The sequence below is a fragment of the Hermetia illucens genome, chromosome 2 (genome assembly GCF_905115235.1).
Source record: "Hermetia illucens chromosome 2, iHerIll2.2.curated.20191125, whole genome shotgun sequence".
Taxonomy (NCBI): Eukaryota; Metazoa; Arthropoda; class Insecta; order Diptera; family Stratiomyidae; genus Hermetia; species Hermetia illucens.
Genome location: NC_051850.1, coordinates 62,770,182 through 62,786,707, shown reverse-complemented (window position 1 = coordinate 62,786,707; position 16,526 = coordinate 62,770,182). Strand labels below are relative to the sequence as shown.

Sequence of the window (16,526 nt, the reverse complement as noted above, 5' to 3'; positions counted from 1 at the left end):
TTTTGTCCACAACCAGATGGTCGTGATATCGCTCGTAGATTTCGTCGTTATGTAGGCTACGGAACCATCCATCCTCATGTAGGGGCCCAAAAATTCTTCGAAGGATTCTTCCCTCGAACACGGCCAAGAGTTCGTAATTTTTTTTGCTAAGAACCCAGGTTTCCGAGGAATACATAAGATCTGACAAGATCATAGTCTTGTACAGTAAGAGCTTTGACCCTATGGTGGGATTTCATCGTCATAGCTGTTATCGATTGTGATTTTCGACCTTAGGTAGGAGAAATTTTCAAAAGTTGTAGTCTCCTATATTTATTGTTTTCGTTTGACCAGTGTGATTCGATGTTGTTCGGTTTTTGGTTTTTTGCGGTGACGTTGCCACAATGTACTTCATCTTGCCTTCATTAATGCGCAGTCCGAGATCTCGCGCCGCCTGCTCGATCTGGATTAAGGTAGATTGTATATCTCGGGTTGTTCTTGCTATTATGTCAATATCGTCAGCGTAGGCCAGTAGTTGAGTGGACTTGAAGAGGATGGTGCCTCTTGCAATTGCGTATGCGGTTACTATTTAGTGTTCTAAAAATGATAATTTTACTTCAGAATAGTAGTAATTAACCGTGTGGAAAGCGCAAACAAAATGTAGAGATTTTCATAAAGATGCTGATTTCCTGCTACGTTCTCCGTTGGTTTACATAACATATGTATGTACGAATATCGCAATGTTCTTACTCTAATATGAAATGTGGCAGTCAAAAAGAATTCTCGACCACTAAAATCATTATGTAATCATTTAGAGTTCTCTCAATCGTTTTAAAAAAAATGCGCATTCCCAACAAACTGAAGGACATTCCGAAACTTTGTTCATTTTAAGTAGACTTCAAACTCCCCTCCTTAAGGAAGCATCAAATTCTCATTAGCAATTCTGAACATTCCCGCTCCAGTCGTTCTTTTCCATTGCAAGCTATTTAATTCCGTCGGAACTTTTCTTTAGCAGTAAACACTTCATTTAAGGATAATGTTTGAAACTCTTCTCGAATTTCAGATGTCATAACTATTATTATAAGCATGGGCTGGGCAATTTGTCCCTACGATACGCCCTAGAAGTGTTTTAATTATCACTTGTCCGTTGGTTGGTTGCGTTGGACTGTTAGACGTTAGTTGAATTCGGGGCTACTGAAATCAATCATTTAGGACTAATCCTACAGTATTATGTTTAGATTTTCTATGGTATTTATGTCTACTTTCCTGCTTGTTTTTATGTTTGAAAATACCACGTGTACACCTCTTGAAAGTTCATTTTTAAAGGCTAATAGTGTTAATGAAATTTGCAAAACAAAACTTTCTCTTATTGTATTTTAAAAAACAAACTTTTTAGGTCAGAGTTTCGTTGTTAAATGCTGGATTAAACTTAGGTGGTGGGAATTCGCCTTTTTGGATGCGAATTCGCTTTTATGAATGCAATTCCTTGACGCACTACATCCCACGAAATGGTAAATGGCAACCATACACTTTGCAAACTTATCCTCCTAATGAGGCTAAAAACTCACGTTACTTGTGATAAATATACTATTCAGCACAAATTGTCGTACTTTTCGAAAGCAATTTCATAAAAGAAAAGTAAAGTTTTCTGTGGTGAAATTTTTTCCAATATACATATATGTACATATAACCGACAGAAAAGGCATGTGTTTCGCACATAAAAAATTTATACGGCCAGACCACCGTCTCATTCCCAATGTTCTACATTCCATCCCGACTCCTCAAAAACTACAACTAACGTGCCGTTTAAATAGTCAAAATAGTCTAATTTTACTTAAAAAAACTCCTCCCAAAACCCATCAACTTTAAAATTAATCCTAAATTTTATTTTTAGATTTTACCATCATATACTTTTGATCATTGATTTTTGTTAAGGTTTTGTGTCAGATAAAACTTGTTAAAATCGGTTTATTGGTTAGCTGTCTGTCCGTCACACTTACTTTTCTCAGGAATGATTATTTTTATATAAATGAAATACGGTGGAAAAGTTGTAATGTGCCGCATTGAGGTAAGATTTCTGAAGAATTTGAAATATAGTCGGACAAGGTTGCATTTGACCACCGATACGAGTCCTTTTTGGTCCCATTCTCGGAAACAACCCATAAATCCAAGCGCCGAGCTTCCGGTTTTCGATTTGCTTATTTTCGCAATTAAATCCATTTTATCTAGTGCGACACAACCGTGTTCCATTCTGGGATAGTGGATATCACTAATGAAGCTTCTTAAAGTTTCTGCCTTTAACAGTCCAATCAACATGTCTGTCGGTTCCTGCACCCCATCCCGTCCGTTCGTCAACGCAGCTCCGTGATTCAGGTTGTGTTAGCGGCAGTACACCGATGACACGGTTCAGACAGGTATTAATGATTGATTTGGTGCTGTTAAAGCGTTAGGTGTCATCAAGCTCGGCATCGAGGTAGACAAATTGATTGATGCCCTCAATGATTTTCCTGTTAATGCAAGAAGAATTTGATGACCAATCATATTGAGAACCTTGGTATTGTTGGTGTTTATTTCTGCTACGAGTTTTCCCTGGACTAGGTGAGAGAGTAAGCAGATGTCGACAGCGTAGTCAAGGTATTTGTGGAAAGATGTCATGGTCCATTGAAGTCTCCCATGTCATTTGGATAATTCAGCATGTAGAATGTCACCGATAATAAGAAGGACTCGTATCGGTGGCTAAATGCAACCTTGTCCGACTATATTTCAAATTCCTCTGAAATCCTACCTCAATTCGGCATATGACAACATTCATTAATTACTCCTCCTGCGCGAAGAATTCCGGATACACTCATTCGCGCTATAAAAATTGATGAATAGCAGGTGGACCAGTGATTTAAACTTTAAACATTGTTCCAAAATGATCCAAACGGTCTGCATAGAGTGGCTGATAGAACAGGTCCGAAAGGAGGCCGTCAAACTCAGCGGCCGTGCTAAGTTTGAGTGCCTCTATGATCAAGACGATTTCAGTTTTGTTTGGGGAAGCTGACCGCATTCAAAAGCAACGGTGACTAGCACTTCATCCGCAAGAATTGGTTAAATATGGAGGCGATCAATTACACCAAGTGGTTCATCAACTTGTGCTCAAGGTATGGGATAGCGAATCAATGCCTGACGACTGGCAACGAGGCATTATCTGCCTCATACATAAAAAGCGGGATATCACGCAGTGCAGCAATTATAGTGGCGTCACGTTGCTGAGTACGATCTCATTCTCATTCTCCTCTATCTTCCTAGGCCGGATAGCCTCATACGCCCAGAACATCACTGGCCCATACCAAAGAGACTTCACTCCAGGCAAATCAGTAACAGATCAGATTTTCTCTCTACGGCAAGCGATGGAAAAACTATTGGAATATGGATATCAGTTGTACCATCTTTTCATCGACTTTAACGTCGCCTATGACTTCATGGGAAGAACAACCCGAGATGTACAATCTACCTTCATCCAGATCGAGCAGGCGACGCGAGATCTCGGGCTGCACATTAATGAAGGTAAGACGAAGCCAAAAGAACGAACAACATCGAATCGCACTAATCAAACGGGAAGAATAAAGATAGGAGACTACAACTTTGAAACCGTTGAAAATTTCTCCTATCTTGGGTCGAAAATCGCAACCGATAACAGCTATGACGATGAAATCCGCGCACGGTCGTTGACTGCCAACTTCTCACCATAGGATCAAAGCTCTTAATGTACAAGACAATGATCTTGCCAGTCCTTATGTATTCCTCGGAGACTTGTGTTCTTAGCAAAAAAAAAAACTGCGAACTCTTGGCCACGTTCGAGAGAAGAATCTTTCGAAGAATTTTTGGCCTCTCCCATGAGGATGGACGATTCCGTAGCGTACATAACGACGAAATCTATGAGCGCTACCATGACCGTCAGGTTGTGGATAAAATCCGTCTAAACACGTTACGGTGGGCGGGTCACTTAATCCGAATGGATGAGGATGATTCAGCCCGGAAAATCGATAGGGTCAATATCTATGGTAGAAAAAGAAGAGGAGGAGAGGAGAGGAAGACCCTGCCTGAGATGGCGTGAGTCAGGACGCCAGACAGCTTTTAGGGACGCAAAATCGGGGTCTCTGGAGTTCCTTACTAAGGCATGCCTAGACCGGATACCGGTTGTTGCGCCGTGGATGATGATGATGAGGTAGCAACAAAATCAAAATGTTCCTTCAGAGATGTATTTCCAAACTTCAGGTATATGTACAGGATAAAGACCATCTCATCAAATGCCGCCTCCCGCCTTCACCCTGAGGAGCAGCGCGACCAAAACGGGCAGGTGGAAAGTGGCAAATTTCGTACTTCTAGAATGAACTTAAGGCGAGCTTTCGAGTAAATTTTTGAAATATATTATAGTTGTATGCTATTATTACTTTATTTGAGCAGATATCGTAATGGGATGTATTATATTTTGAGGACTAGATTTTGTATCCATGCATTACTGTAATTTTTTTCAGATTGTTCGGTTGGATATTTTCTGAGAACGAACCCGTTTTACTTTCTGGGGCGCACATTTTGAGTCCTCACACCCCTGTGTTTTGCTCTTCCTTTCGCATATATTGGGAGCATCCCCGTAAACCCGACACAGACCATATATTCTCACCAAATTTCATGATGATTGTTCCAGTCGTTTTGGAGTAAATCTCGTTGGGAGATGGACAGATAGACATTGAATCGATTTAAATAAGGTTTTATTTCACATAAAGCCTTAAAAGCCGAGATTTATAGGTTGTTGACTCACAAATATCTATTCATCTCCTGTTACGGCAAACAGTTATTACTTTTAGTGAATCTAAACACCCGAAGCCAAATCAAATTGAACTTTCGAACTATTTTATCGATCCTTTTTTTTAATAATTTTGGAGTCCCAAGTCCGCATCCGATTGATGCCGGACCAAACGGAGAGCAACTTGCTACCACAATCCTCACCCTTGTCGTGTTTTGCGTATTATAAAATGGAGCATATAACATCTGCGAGCCGCTCCAGGGCAGAGGTGAGTCAGCGTCTGATAAGTTGCCTCTGCCCTGGTAGAAAATCGTAGCCGTCTTCGTCCTTCTGTTATTACTTCACCGAGTATTAAAATTTACAGCTGTTAATAATGCGCTAAGATGACGAACTTCTTGCACGGTACTGAAGAATTGCGAAGAATTTTCTACTCCAACAAAAGGATGAAAGATGCCGTAGCTACCAATATTGTTTCTACACTACGAAAAAGGGGAACGGAAGGGTGAGCGTCTGATAAATTGCTTCTGCCCTGGTACAAAAACGCAGCCGCCTTCGAGTTTGAAGAACGCACGTCTAAATACGTATCAGATGACACAATGAGAACACCAAACATTTATTCTGACCTAGCGCAGATCACAAAAGGAAGGCAAAGAAAATTAACATAACCGAATGCAACAAACGTATTCACACATTTTTCTTGAACGGATTCTAATTAAAACTCAACGAAATTCGAACTTCCACTTCGATTTTATGTTATATATTCAATTATGGCTGCAAAGCAATGACATATTGGATTGGAAAGGTATTGAATCACACTGGGGCAAACTGCAAATGATGTGCCGTTTATGGACCTAGAGTTTTAGCAGATGACACAGATGTTCAACAAGGTTTACTGATTAGGGAGACATGTAGAGTTGGCATGGACATTATACAATAACCATTCTCGTACCGAAAAGGGTCGTTCTCCTACTGGAGGACAAACGGTTGTTGTATGCCTAAGGTGGCGTTTTGTAATAAATCAAGTCAATAAATTCCAATATGCGGACTCTCGTTGTTTTGAAGAGCCAAATTGATTGATTACCGCCAATATATTATTTGATACTTGCATATATGTCAACAGTTTCAAACTTCGTATTGACTAACCCATAAACATTCTGCTTTCTATTAAACCCAAACAGGTTGTATTTACATTTGTCAGACCACCGAACTGAATTTAAAAAATCTAATATTTTTAAAGGGGGCTCTTTCACAAAGACAGACTGTTTTAGTCGTTATTTTCAGAGGTGAAGTAAACCAGTACTTTGATTGTCGACAGTCAACGTGATGCTATCTACTTCAAAGAGTACTAAATTTAGTACTTTTGGTCCTAAAAGGTTAACACTGTTTGTAGGTTAGCCCAGATGCAGGTTGTTCCGTCATTGATGATGATAGCTAATAGCCAAACTGAGAGTTACTGGACTTACTCCCTGACCGTTTGGTGTTACAAGGCAATGTAATAGTGACTCTTTATTCTTCTCTCACTTTATTATCAGAGTACATAAGACGCCACTAAGTCCATCTCTTCAGGTACGAATGTCTTTTCCTGTTCAAAGTCTGTATATAATCTTTACTCCATATCAGAATACATACATACAGAAGGAAATTAAGCAGGACCATAAGCGCACAGAAAATGTGCTTTGCCTGTTGCAACAGATGTTGAATGCCATAATTATTCACTCATTACAAAAAGTGCAAAGGCTTTAAATAAATGCTAGGCGATTTCACAATCGCTCTTTTCTGGAACGATTGACGAACTCGGTAGCTTTCAAGAATGTAATTTCTGTTTTATGGCCTAGGTTTGATTGTTCTGATAAGTTTTTGCGTGTCTTCTCAGCCAGTTTCAAATTTAATGCTGAATTGGAAGTAGCATGATTTTGAACCATGCCCATGAAGGAAGGCATTTCTTTACAAACGAAAAAGAGCATTTTGCCTAGCTGACATTCTTTCCATGCTTACGTAAATCAATTGAAAAGACATAATAATCAAGCTTTATTGTAAAAGCTTGATTCTTATGTTTTTGTTGTGTGATGTAAGGAGTCCTGAGTCCGCACCCACTTGATGGTGGATTAGATTCCTTGGGAGACAACTTGCTTCCTCTTTTATGGTCCACGGACCCCTCTTTTTTGGATTAAACACCTAAGTTTATCAAAAAAGTTGACTGCCAGTTTCGTTCAAAGCAGAGGCAACTCATCAGGATGCGGATTCAGGACTCCCTACATGTTCAACACTTCACTTCGACCTAGTTTAGGTCTGAACTTAAGACGAGTTTTGCTTCAATATAATATGCACTCATGTCGCGTTTGCGATTATATATAAATGGGGCGATCACCACCTGCCGCTACTTTCGGTCACGCTGTCCCCAGGGCAGAGGTGATGCAGCGCCTGATGAGTTGCTTCTAGACGAGACCGTCAGTCAACTTTTTTGGTTATTATGGTTTCCTTTTTTAAAAAATGTGCTTCTCCTCGCTGAAGCTTTGAAAGATTCCTCTAAAGTGTAATTTTTCAATTATATTTTTTATTTGAACGAATACCTGAGCCTTAGGCCGTGCTTCGATTCTCCCAACAGTTTGCTTATCCGGTTCGCTTGTTAAAAGAAGAAATGCTTGCCTTTGGTGGTTCCTTCAAAAGTTGCCTCTTGAAAATGCTGAAAAGGAGAGAGAAAAACTCCAACGAGATCTATAATTCCTGTTGTAAAGTATTCTTTATTATATAGTAATTAATTAGGAATTGATTTTTAAATTCTTATAACTAAATTGCTTCACGTATCGCTTCAGTCTTATAATTGCTGCCTCGAACAACTCTCCAAAATAACTGGCTCTTGGAAGATTGTGACTCTACACCTCGATTTTGGAACCATATCCACCTTAATATCGGATGTTAACTTGCGTCAAGCTTCTTTTAATATCTTCAATGTTTCGACTAAGTTCGTTCCATTATCGGAGCGAATCGTACGTGGCTGCCCTCATCGATTATGAGCTTGTTTAGAAGCATCATGAGACGATCCGCCTAGCTGTTTGTCAAAACTGTCATAGATTCAAATAGTTCATACAGGCTGATATCGCGATTAAGCGTAGGAATTTCCGCGATAGACGAGTTGGGTCGGCGTCAGTACCGCTGACCCCAGGGAGAAAGATCCTCTTAATGGCCCTGTCCATGGATTAGTCCATGCCTGGCAGGAATCAGCTCATCATTCTATGCAGGCTAGTTTCGAATTCCAAGGTGACGAGCCCCAAGGCCTCCATACGATATTGGGTACCTACTGAGTGCCTCCAAATGATCCCTGCGACAACTCAAGCAAAATGCAAGAAGTTAAGTTTTTGTTGAAGGAACTTCCTTCTGCGATCATTCAAGCAAATTATATGAAAGTTAATATCCTTCGTGGATTCTTCGCATAAATACACTGATTTAGTTTCTAAGCTCCTTGTATGGCCCAGAAGTACACACTTGAACCTGAAATAATTTGAAGGCTCGAAGTGATTCACTTGAAACCCAAAACAAAAAAAAGGTCCGAAATAATTTCCAGGCCTGAAGACCCGAGATAATTTGAAGGCTCAAAACACAACACTTGAGGTTCAAAATAACGCTGATGGATTTTATCGGCACTTTTTATTTTTGAAACACCAATCAGTTCTCTTTTCTTTGATGCGGTATTATTATTTGTTTTTAAGGTTTTATTTGCAAAATAAAACAAAATTTTTTTCGCCAAATATGTTAATGTTGGGTATCAAATGAAAGGTCTCGATTAGTACTTTTCGAAGGCGATCTTAGTTTTGACATTTGTTGGAAAGGTGGGGAGTGGGAGGGGTGGAAAGTGATGATTTCTTTAACGGACCCATTCTCAGAAACTACCCAACCAAAAAACCTGAAAAAAGCTTACTGATTAGGGGTTGCTTCTATATGATGCCCAAACCTCAAAATATTCTCCATATTGATACCTGCTAAAATTAAGTTAACAATAGTATATCACCATATTTTTGTGGAAATTGTGTGAAAACCCCCCTTATGTTTATCCTAGAGTTATAAAATTCATAATATTATAAAATATAATATGAAGCATGCTATCTAAAAGTTTGATCAAAATCATACTATTACTAACAAAGTTACAGTAGTTCAAAGTTGACTTTACCATGTAAACTTATTGCAACTAAATATCAAACAATATCACAGTAAAGTGAGTAGTCCGACGTACTAAATGCATATACATAATGGGCTACGTACAAATAGGATAATTATGCAATCAAATACTCACAGAAGAAGGAAACAAAACCTTTCATACCTGAAGCGCCGAGCTTCCGGTTTCCCGATTTGTTTTTTTAAAGTCTTTTGCCAGACTCAGCCCGAATTCAAGAACCTATTCAGCCCTCTGATCACTACTTACTACTATTTTTTATAAAAAAAAAGAGTGAAAAAGGTTGTGGTTTCATCGTTGCTACGAGTTATTTTTTGAAAGAATTGCTTTAAACAGTTGTTGTTATGTAATTGCTTACATATACGTATTTCCATTTGGATACCGAGGTATTAGTATTCGGTTTGGTTTATATAAAAAGCTGAGGTTTCCATAGCTTCTTTACTTGAATCTCTGAGACTTTCGTATTCGGAATATCCATATAATCATTTTAAATGGTCGAGCAAATCATACACACTATTCCCGTGAATCGGCATCAGTTGATTGCGTAACATTCAATAAAAAACCGTTGTAGAATTTGTGTAGAAACATTTTACTTCACACCTAATTATACAACATTTAACTATATTGTAAAAAGTTTTAGCACAGTTCAAGATGCTGCTCCTTAACTACAGTTTAGCCAGACCAGAGCAGAACAGCAACAGGAGATGGTCCCTTCGCAATACACATTCTTTGAGAGGCCTTTTAAAACCCGCCTGTATGAGGTTACAGCTTTTTTCATTGCATTTGCATACTATGATGCAGCTATTGGCACTACACCTCCGAGTTTTCTGTTCCGTTTTATCATGGGGGTAAAAGCACAAACTTTTATGGTTCGAAAGTCACCTGTGAATCAGCTGCCTTTGTTCATTTTTTGACAGGACCGCCCACTCTGCCTATGCCATGCTGACTGAAATGGATGCCCTAGTAACGCTCCAAGTCTTTAAGGAACATTCAAAGCGTTTTCTAAGTCGGGTTGTCATCAGGAGAGCTCAGAAAGGATTTAAAAGAGTGAAGTGGCTCTAAATGAAAGTCCTTTGTGATCGATGCATCTGTGAACATCTCAAATGCAAAGTTTATGGGAATATCCGTCTTGTCGCTTTCTATGGTTGTATGGTTCACAGTACTGACTATCAAAGACTATCAAATGCTGCGAGGACTCATTTGCTAAAGTTCCTCTAAACATCCAAGTCAATGATCAACGACCAAAAGGACCCCCGATTTTACAATACTTGATATGCTAGATGATGATTAGAGAGCCTCCCGGCTAATTTAAGATCAAGTCTATGACGGAGCAAAATGGCGCGATGCTGCATTGTCTGAGACAATTTGTGCAGCAATGCTTCCTTTAAGTCAGCGGGGACCTTTCTGATAACGCGGTCCATAATGTTGGGTTGCTGGGGGGAATTTTGATTAGAAACACCCATCTACTTGGTAGCTATTCAGAGTGACTTATTCCCATTCTCATGCATCTAAATAGTTTAGCCAGGACTCCAAATTTATAGAACATTTTATACAGTCCAGATCAATCTATACTGTCGTACGCCTGTTTGAAGTCCATGAATATTTGATGTAGCACTACATCACCCAGAAAATCTGTTTAAGTGTTAATTTTCTTTGTAGAAGTATTGCCTGATATTTGCCAGTGTTTTTGTAACAGATGGTGCTGGTATAGTTTTAGCACTATGGGGGTCCTTTTTGTATTTATTTTGTCAAATGTCGTTTGATAAATAAGGGTTTAGGTTTCATTAGGTAAAGCTGGACAATTTGGTTAAGTTCTAGAGATTTTAAAACAAATTGATAATGGATTGACAAATTATCCATTTTCGCCATATTTTTCTTTATTCCATCCGTAAAGGGAAAAACGCTGCGTTTAAGCTGATTTAAGTTATTTTGGGCATTTTGATATTAAAATTGCTCCTCGGTCAGGACGGGTCACCTAGATTGATAATAACAAAACCGTGATAGTGATCTTGTCAAACCATGTTGCACAACCCAAGACGTTGCAGAAAGAAATTAGTCAAAAAGTGTTTACTTGCACCTTAAGAACCTTGGATGTGTCAACAAGCTTGATATTCCTTTTGAAAAGGATGATAACTGGTGATGAGAAGTGGGTCGCCTTCGAGAGCAGAATTTCATCTCAGTCTGGTGGGAGTGGAAAGGTGTGGTGTATTTTGAGCTCCTATTAAGGAGCTGAACGATCAATTCGGAAGAGTATTCTCAGCAATTGGACTGCTTGAAACTACCTCTTATGCAGAAACGAATCGAGTTCGTCAATCATAAAAGAGTTTCGTTTCATCTTCCGCGTGATATTGCATCGTAAGACTTCCGTTTGTTTCACTCGCTTCAAAGCTGCTTGAATTAAGTGATATTCCCTTAAGACAGGCCCCTCTATGAACCGGGAAGTGTGAAACTAACTGAAAAGTGGTAAAAGGCCTTTGCCCTTTATAGAAATGAAAGAAATTAAAATTATACAAAAAAATACAATGACTTTATTCAACTCCAACTCCAATTTATGGAGGTTCACAGGTTCACAGGTTCACAGCTGTACTTCCTGCTTTTAGAAGTTTTGCAGGTCCGCGGCGTACTCTGCTCTTTAGAAGGTTTTGCTCTTTTCTCAGATTCCCTCCTAAATCTTTATGTAAATGATTCCTGTTGTGGCTCTTTTCTCAAGCTGCAAGCGTGTCTTAAATTATAATTTTATATTACTATTTAGTTTCCCTGTTTGGCTTCATCTGTATCATCTAGTATATAAAAATGCATGGAATGGAAGCCGGGAAACCGGAAGCCGGACGCTTCAAGTATGACAGGTTTTGTGTATTTCTTTTATAAAACCATTAGTATCTAGGGCGTAATGTATATGTATATATTATGTCAGAATATCCACTTTTACGTGCTACTGGCATTCAAAGCGTTAGAATTTGTACAAAGAGGACAACTTTGTCCTATTGCAACTTTATTAGTATTGGTGCAATTTCCTTGGATCATGCTCCTTTTTGCTGTAAAATTTGATAATTCTAGGATGAATTTAAAGGCGGTTTTGAATTCAATTACTAAAAGCAAAGAAATAGTGATATACAATTATCAACTTCATTTGATCAGAGATCGGTATAGGGGGTATTTCGGAGCCTAGGCACCATATAGTGGAAGTTTACTGATTTTTGTCAGATTTTGGTTTTGTGTAGGTTCTAAGAATGGGTCTGTGAAAGAAATGACCACTTTTCAGCCCCCCCCTCCCTCATTGAACTAAAGAAGCACTAATTCTCTGTTGGCGGTAAAACCGTTTCCGAGAAAAATGCATGTGACAGACAGACAGACTGAGAGACAGACAATAAATCCATTTTAATAAGGTTTTTTTTTTTACAAAAAATCTTAAAAATTGAAATGGTTCGTTTGTAATGGACTCCCAAACCCTTCAACCAATCGCCATGAAAATTGGCAATAGTTAAATTTTCAACCCCATCTTCATTGGGGGTGAGAAGTTTATGCAGGAGAGAAGGGCGGTCCCCTTCAAACTTGATGCAAGCTCTTGGCGGCACGGCAACTGTTGGCCAGTAGAGTTGCTGAAATATCGGAAGAACAAGATTCGCGACTGAGAAAAGTGTGATAAATGACTTAACAGTCTGCGAGTTTCGGCGAAATGTTCTCATTGATTTAATGGTTATATTGTGTCGTGCTTTAAATTTTCAGTAACAAATGCCTGATATGTATGGTATGTATGCAAGGTCGATTAGAAACCCCTAATTGAGCCCCCAACTCTTCTACTTCTAACTTCAATATGCTGGAGCTACTCAAGAATCCAACACTTGTATAATATACTCGTTTGGAGCGACGGCTATTGTTAAATATGGTAATTTCACACCCATATTCATATTTTAGTACCTAAAGAAAAACCTCAGTTTTTGCAAATATACACAGGCAGAAAGGGTCTGCCGAATTCGACTAGTATATGTATACAATACCAGTTCAGTAAATGCTTGTTTGCAATTCAATTCGCTTTAAATGTTTTGGTATTTGACGAGTAACCCTTTTAAGAGTATTTACTAATTACTAAATTAGTCACTAATCTCCAGGATTGTAACATAAAATTTACTTAACCTTATCGACCTTGTGTTATTCAAAATGAAAACCCATCCATCCAGTGAAAAGTTTTAACCAAATTCCGTTTTTCTTTATTCCAGATTCGCCGAAGGAAAATCGGATAAGGAAATTTTGGACCACTTGCTCAAAAATTCTAGATATGATAAGAGATTATTGCCACCTGTTGATGGTAAGTTCTTGTAATAAGCACAATTCCCAGCAAGCAAGCAATGTACACATAAGGCTACAACTAATGTTTATTCCGAACACTTATTAAGATAAAAATAAACTTGCAAGAATCGATAGTAGGGTCATAATGGAGTTCCATTTTACCCTATCTGAAACATGAAGGACACTTCCGTTACTTCATATTATGAACGTGTGACAATAGCGATAGGTTGAAAATTCTCATTGGATGGATGTGTTATTTTTAGGTAGATGAAGTAAGATTTGAGATATTCCCCCGTTCTTAAGTTAATTAAGCTAAATTGTACTGAAACTGTGTTAAGCACATAATAAACACCCTTAATGTCAGTTAAGTTCTCGTTGATAGCAAAGGGTTCTCTTAATATGGTGCCACTGCCGTACTTGATATTTTCGTAAGATATGTAATGGTTACAGCAACGGGAACAATTCAATTGTATTTCACTCGATTATCTCATTTAGACAGTGACATTTTGCTTGGAATTGACTGCTTATTATACTAAGTAAAAGTGAATATGATATCTCTGCAAATAGATATGTGGGTGTATAAAACTTCCTGAGGGTAAAGTATCTAGTATGAAGAGCGTCGGTGGGAAACCCAATTTTGATCCATATAGGCGAAGATTGCTTTGGCTTATTGCAATCCAGAGACGGATGAGGTGGTTAAGCGTCAGTCTCTGAAGGTTTGGATTCAATTCCTGGCTGTGGTATGGATATTTGTGTTGGTTTTTACGCTTGCCGAGCTGCAGCAGGCTCATCATTTACAAGGTAGTAAGAGTAATGATAAAGAAATTGAGGCACTATATCAAGGAAAATGAAATAAAATAAAACAATTTAAAAGAAGAAATTATGAAGATTTTTTGTGATCCACAAAGGAGTGAGCAGGAGGCATACATACATAACTTAACACAATCCAAGAAGCAGGAGATTTACCTCAGGAAATAGGGAAGTGAATATATTCTTTTCGAGGAAATTGATTTTATATCATTTATAACGACTAACATTTTCGTCCACGGAGAGGCAATTCACCACATGCTGCCTCACCCCCTCGCCCGGAGCAGTGTGGCTGAAAATCTGCAGGCCCAACATCAGTGCGAATTATAACCAGGGCAAAAACCGACGTGCTCAGGCCTAAGCTCGGCGGAAATAATTTTTTTGTTTAAGGATTGTGGTCCTAAGGTCAGTTGCAGATAAGATAATTTTTTTTCCTCTTTTTGGTCCACAAAAGAACGATTGACGGTTTCGAGGCAGAGGTATGTATATAATGGAGTAATAACATTTCGTAAACACTTTCTGTCACGCCTTTCTCAGGTCATATATGAGATAACGTGTCATAACGTGGAAGCCCGCATTTGCACATTTATTTGCGAGTTGCGTGATTCTATGCTGGAACCCTTCAAATTTTTCCTCAAAATAAGCTTTCTTCCAGGGGCGGAGGGGGGGGGGGGGAGGTTAACGCACAAAGCGCCGGACTCCTGTCTCAGGCAGACCACCAGGGCTAAAACGACCTCCTGGAGTGTCTAGGACTCTAACCTGGAATTATTTGACACATTAGCTCAGGTCAAGCTTATTCAGTATAGAAGCAAAACCTCGTGGACTGAGAGAGCCTACCCTGGTATCCCTCCTTTCCATCTCCCTCTTATTCGCTTTAAGAATGCCTTGCGTTTAACGTGCCACTCAGTTCCACGTATCCCCGCTGGGTAGCATGGCTTCAATTATGGTGTCCGGAGACACAAGGCACCCTACCATCGAAAGGTGATGGCGATGGCGCTCCCACATTTGGTAGAAGAAAAAGGTGTCGAAGACTTCATCCACCACGTCCTTGGAATAAATGCAGTCGGACGAAAATACCCATGTCTGCTGAATAGCTGGGTTAGGTAATAGTTAACCTTACCGTGCTTTCGATTGAACCACGACTACACGTCTTTTATAAGATACGCACTGCGTCTACCTCTCGGTTCTCTTTCTCAAGATTGCTACCATGCTCAGAGCAGAAAGCGAAAGTTTTCTTATTTCCCTTGCGTTTTCTAAGGTACATAAGCCGCCGCTCGGCAGCATGGAGAGCGATCGGAGTAACTCCGGCGATGATTATTACAGCTGGCTTTGAGACGGTACGATAGGCAGACATAACTCGGAGAGCCCTGCGTCTTTGTACTTGCGCAAGGCCCACACTTTTGAAACGTAAAGAAGGCCGGACTGAACTGCATTCATAAGCAAGCGGCGCCTGCTAGATAAGAGCCCTCCGCCATTGGACATCAGCCGGCAAATCGCAAAGATTCTAGCCGCAGCCTTGTGTGCGGTATTGCGAATGTGCTCGTGTCTATCATGATTGCCGACTGATCGCCGACTTCAACAAAACCATGGTTTCACCCACCTGAATAAGGAGTACTGTGAGAATCCCGTTTTGTTCAGCACAACGACTTCGGTTTTTTCCAGAGCTAGGGAGAATCTATGTACAGCCATCCGTCTGCTTCCTCTCCGCATCAACACGCTGAGTCGCTGTCAGCGTTATCCTTTCCGGGTCTAACTTTCTCGGTATGTCTAACATACTCGGCGGATGATACGCTGGCTGTGCCTCGGGGTCATGTTTACCCTTGCTAATCAGCATTATTCAAGTTTATTGCTTTAATGTGTCACATTTTGTTCTGTTGATTTTTATTAACCGACGGGCTGACTGTTGCTCAATTTCTTGCATCTGATTCTCTACTCTTGAAGGGTAAAACTAGGAGCTGGCTTGTGTTGACTTTTATTTTGCAAATACCGATATTTCGCGACCTACTTGTTCCCTTCATCAGTGCTAAGTCTACTTTTTAGCGTAAAAATATTGTACTAAGTATTATTTTATATCCTTATGCAATCTTTTTTTTCCTAGTCTTTCACGAAAAGTTCATTTGGCGCTGTCGCATACTTAACCAGCAGAAATAATGTTAAGCTGATTTGTCGCATGTTTTTGGAATTGAATAATCATCTTTCTCAGGCTTAGATAAGAATACTACCTTGAACTTTGGCAAAAGGTAGGCACGTAGTGCAAAGAAAGACATCTTCGAAAAATATTGTTCGGAATTTGCTCTCCTTTAGCATCGTTCAACAGATGCCTTCTGTTGCAGGTACTCTAAAGTGCTCAAAGGACATTATAGTAGCTCTTGCTTGTTCACTCGTAACAATCGCTTTTACGGTGTTCCAATTTCCCGTAGAACACTCTCGTGTTGAAAAATTTGCAGGAGTCACCAATTCTCTCCCTTGCACTTCTGTCGCTTGTTCCACCGGATG

The 16,526-nt window shown here is 39.5% G+C and overlaps 1 protein-coding gene across 2 annotated transcripts in view; it reads left to right on the top strand.

Moving 5' to 3' along the window:
- LOC119649571 (glycine receptor subunit alpha-2) overlaps positions 1 to 16,526 on the top strand; it is a 371,241-nt gene that overhangs the window by 180,442 nt on the left and 174,273 nt on the right. For both annotated transcript variants that reach the window (XM_038051774.1, XM_038051773.1), the window contains exon 3: positions 13,154 to 13,242. In XM_038051774.1, coding sequence (XP_037907702.1) covers positions 13,154 to 13,242 — 89 coding nt within the window. The remainder of the gene's footprint in view (positions 1 to 13,153; positions 13,243 to 16,526) is intronic.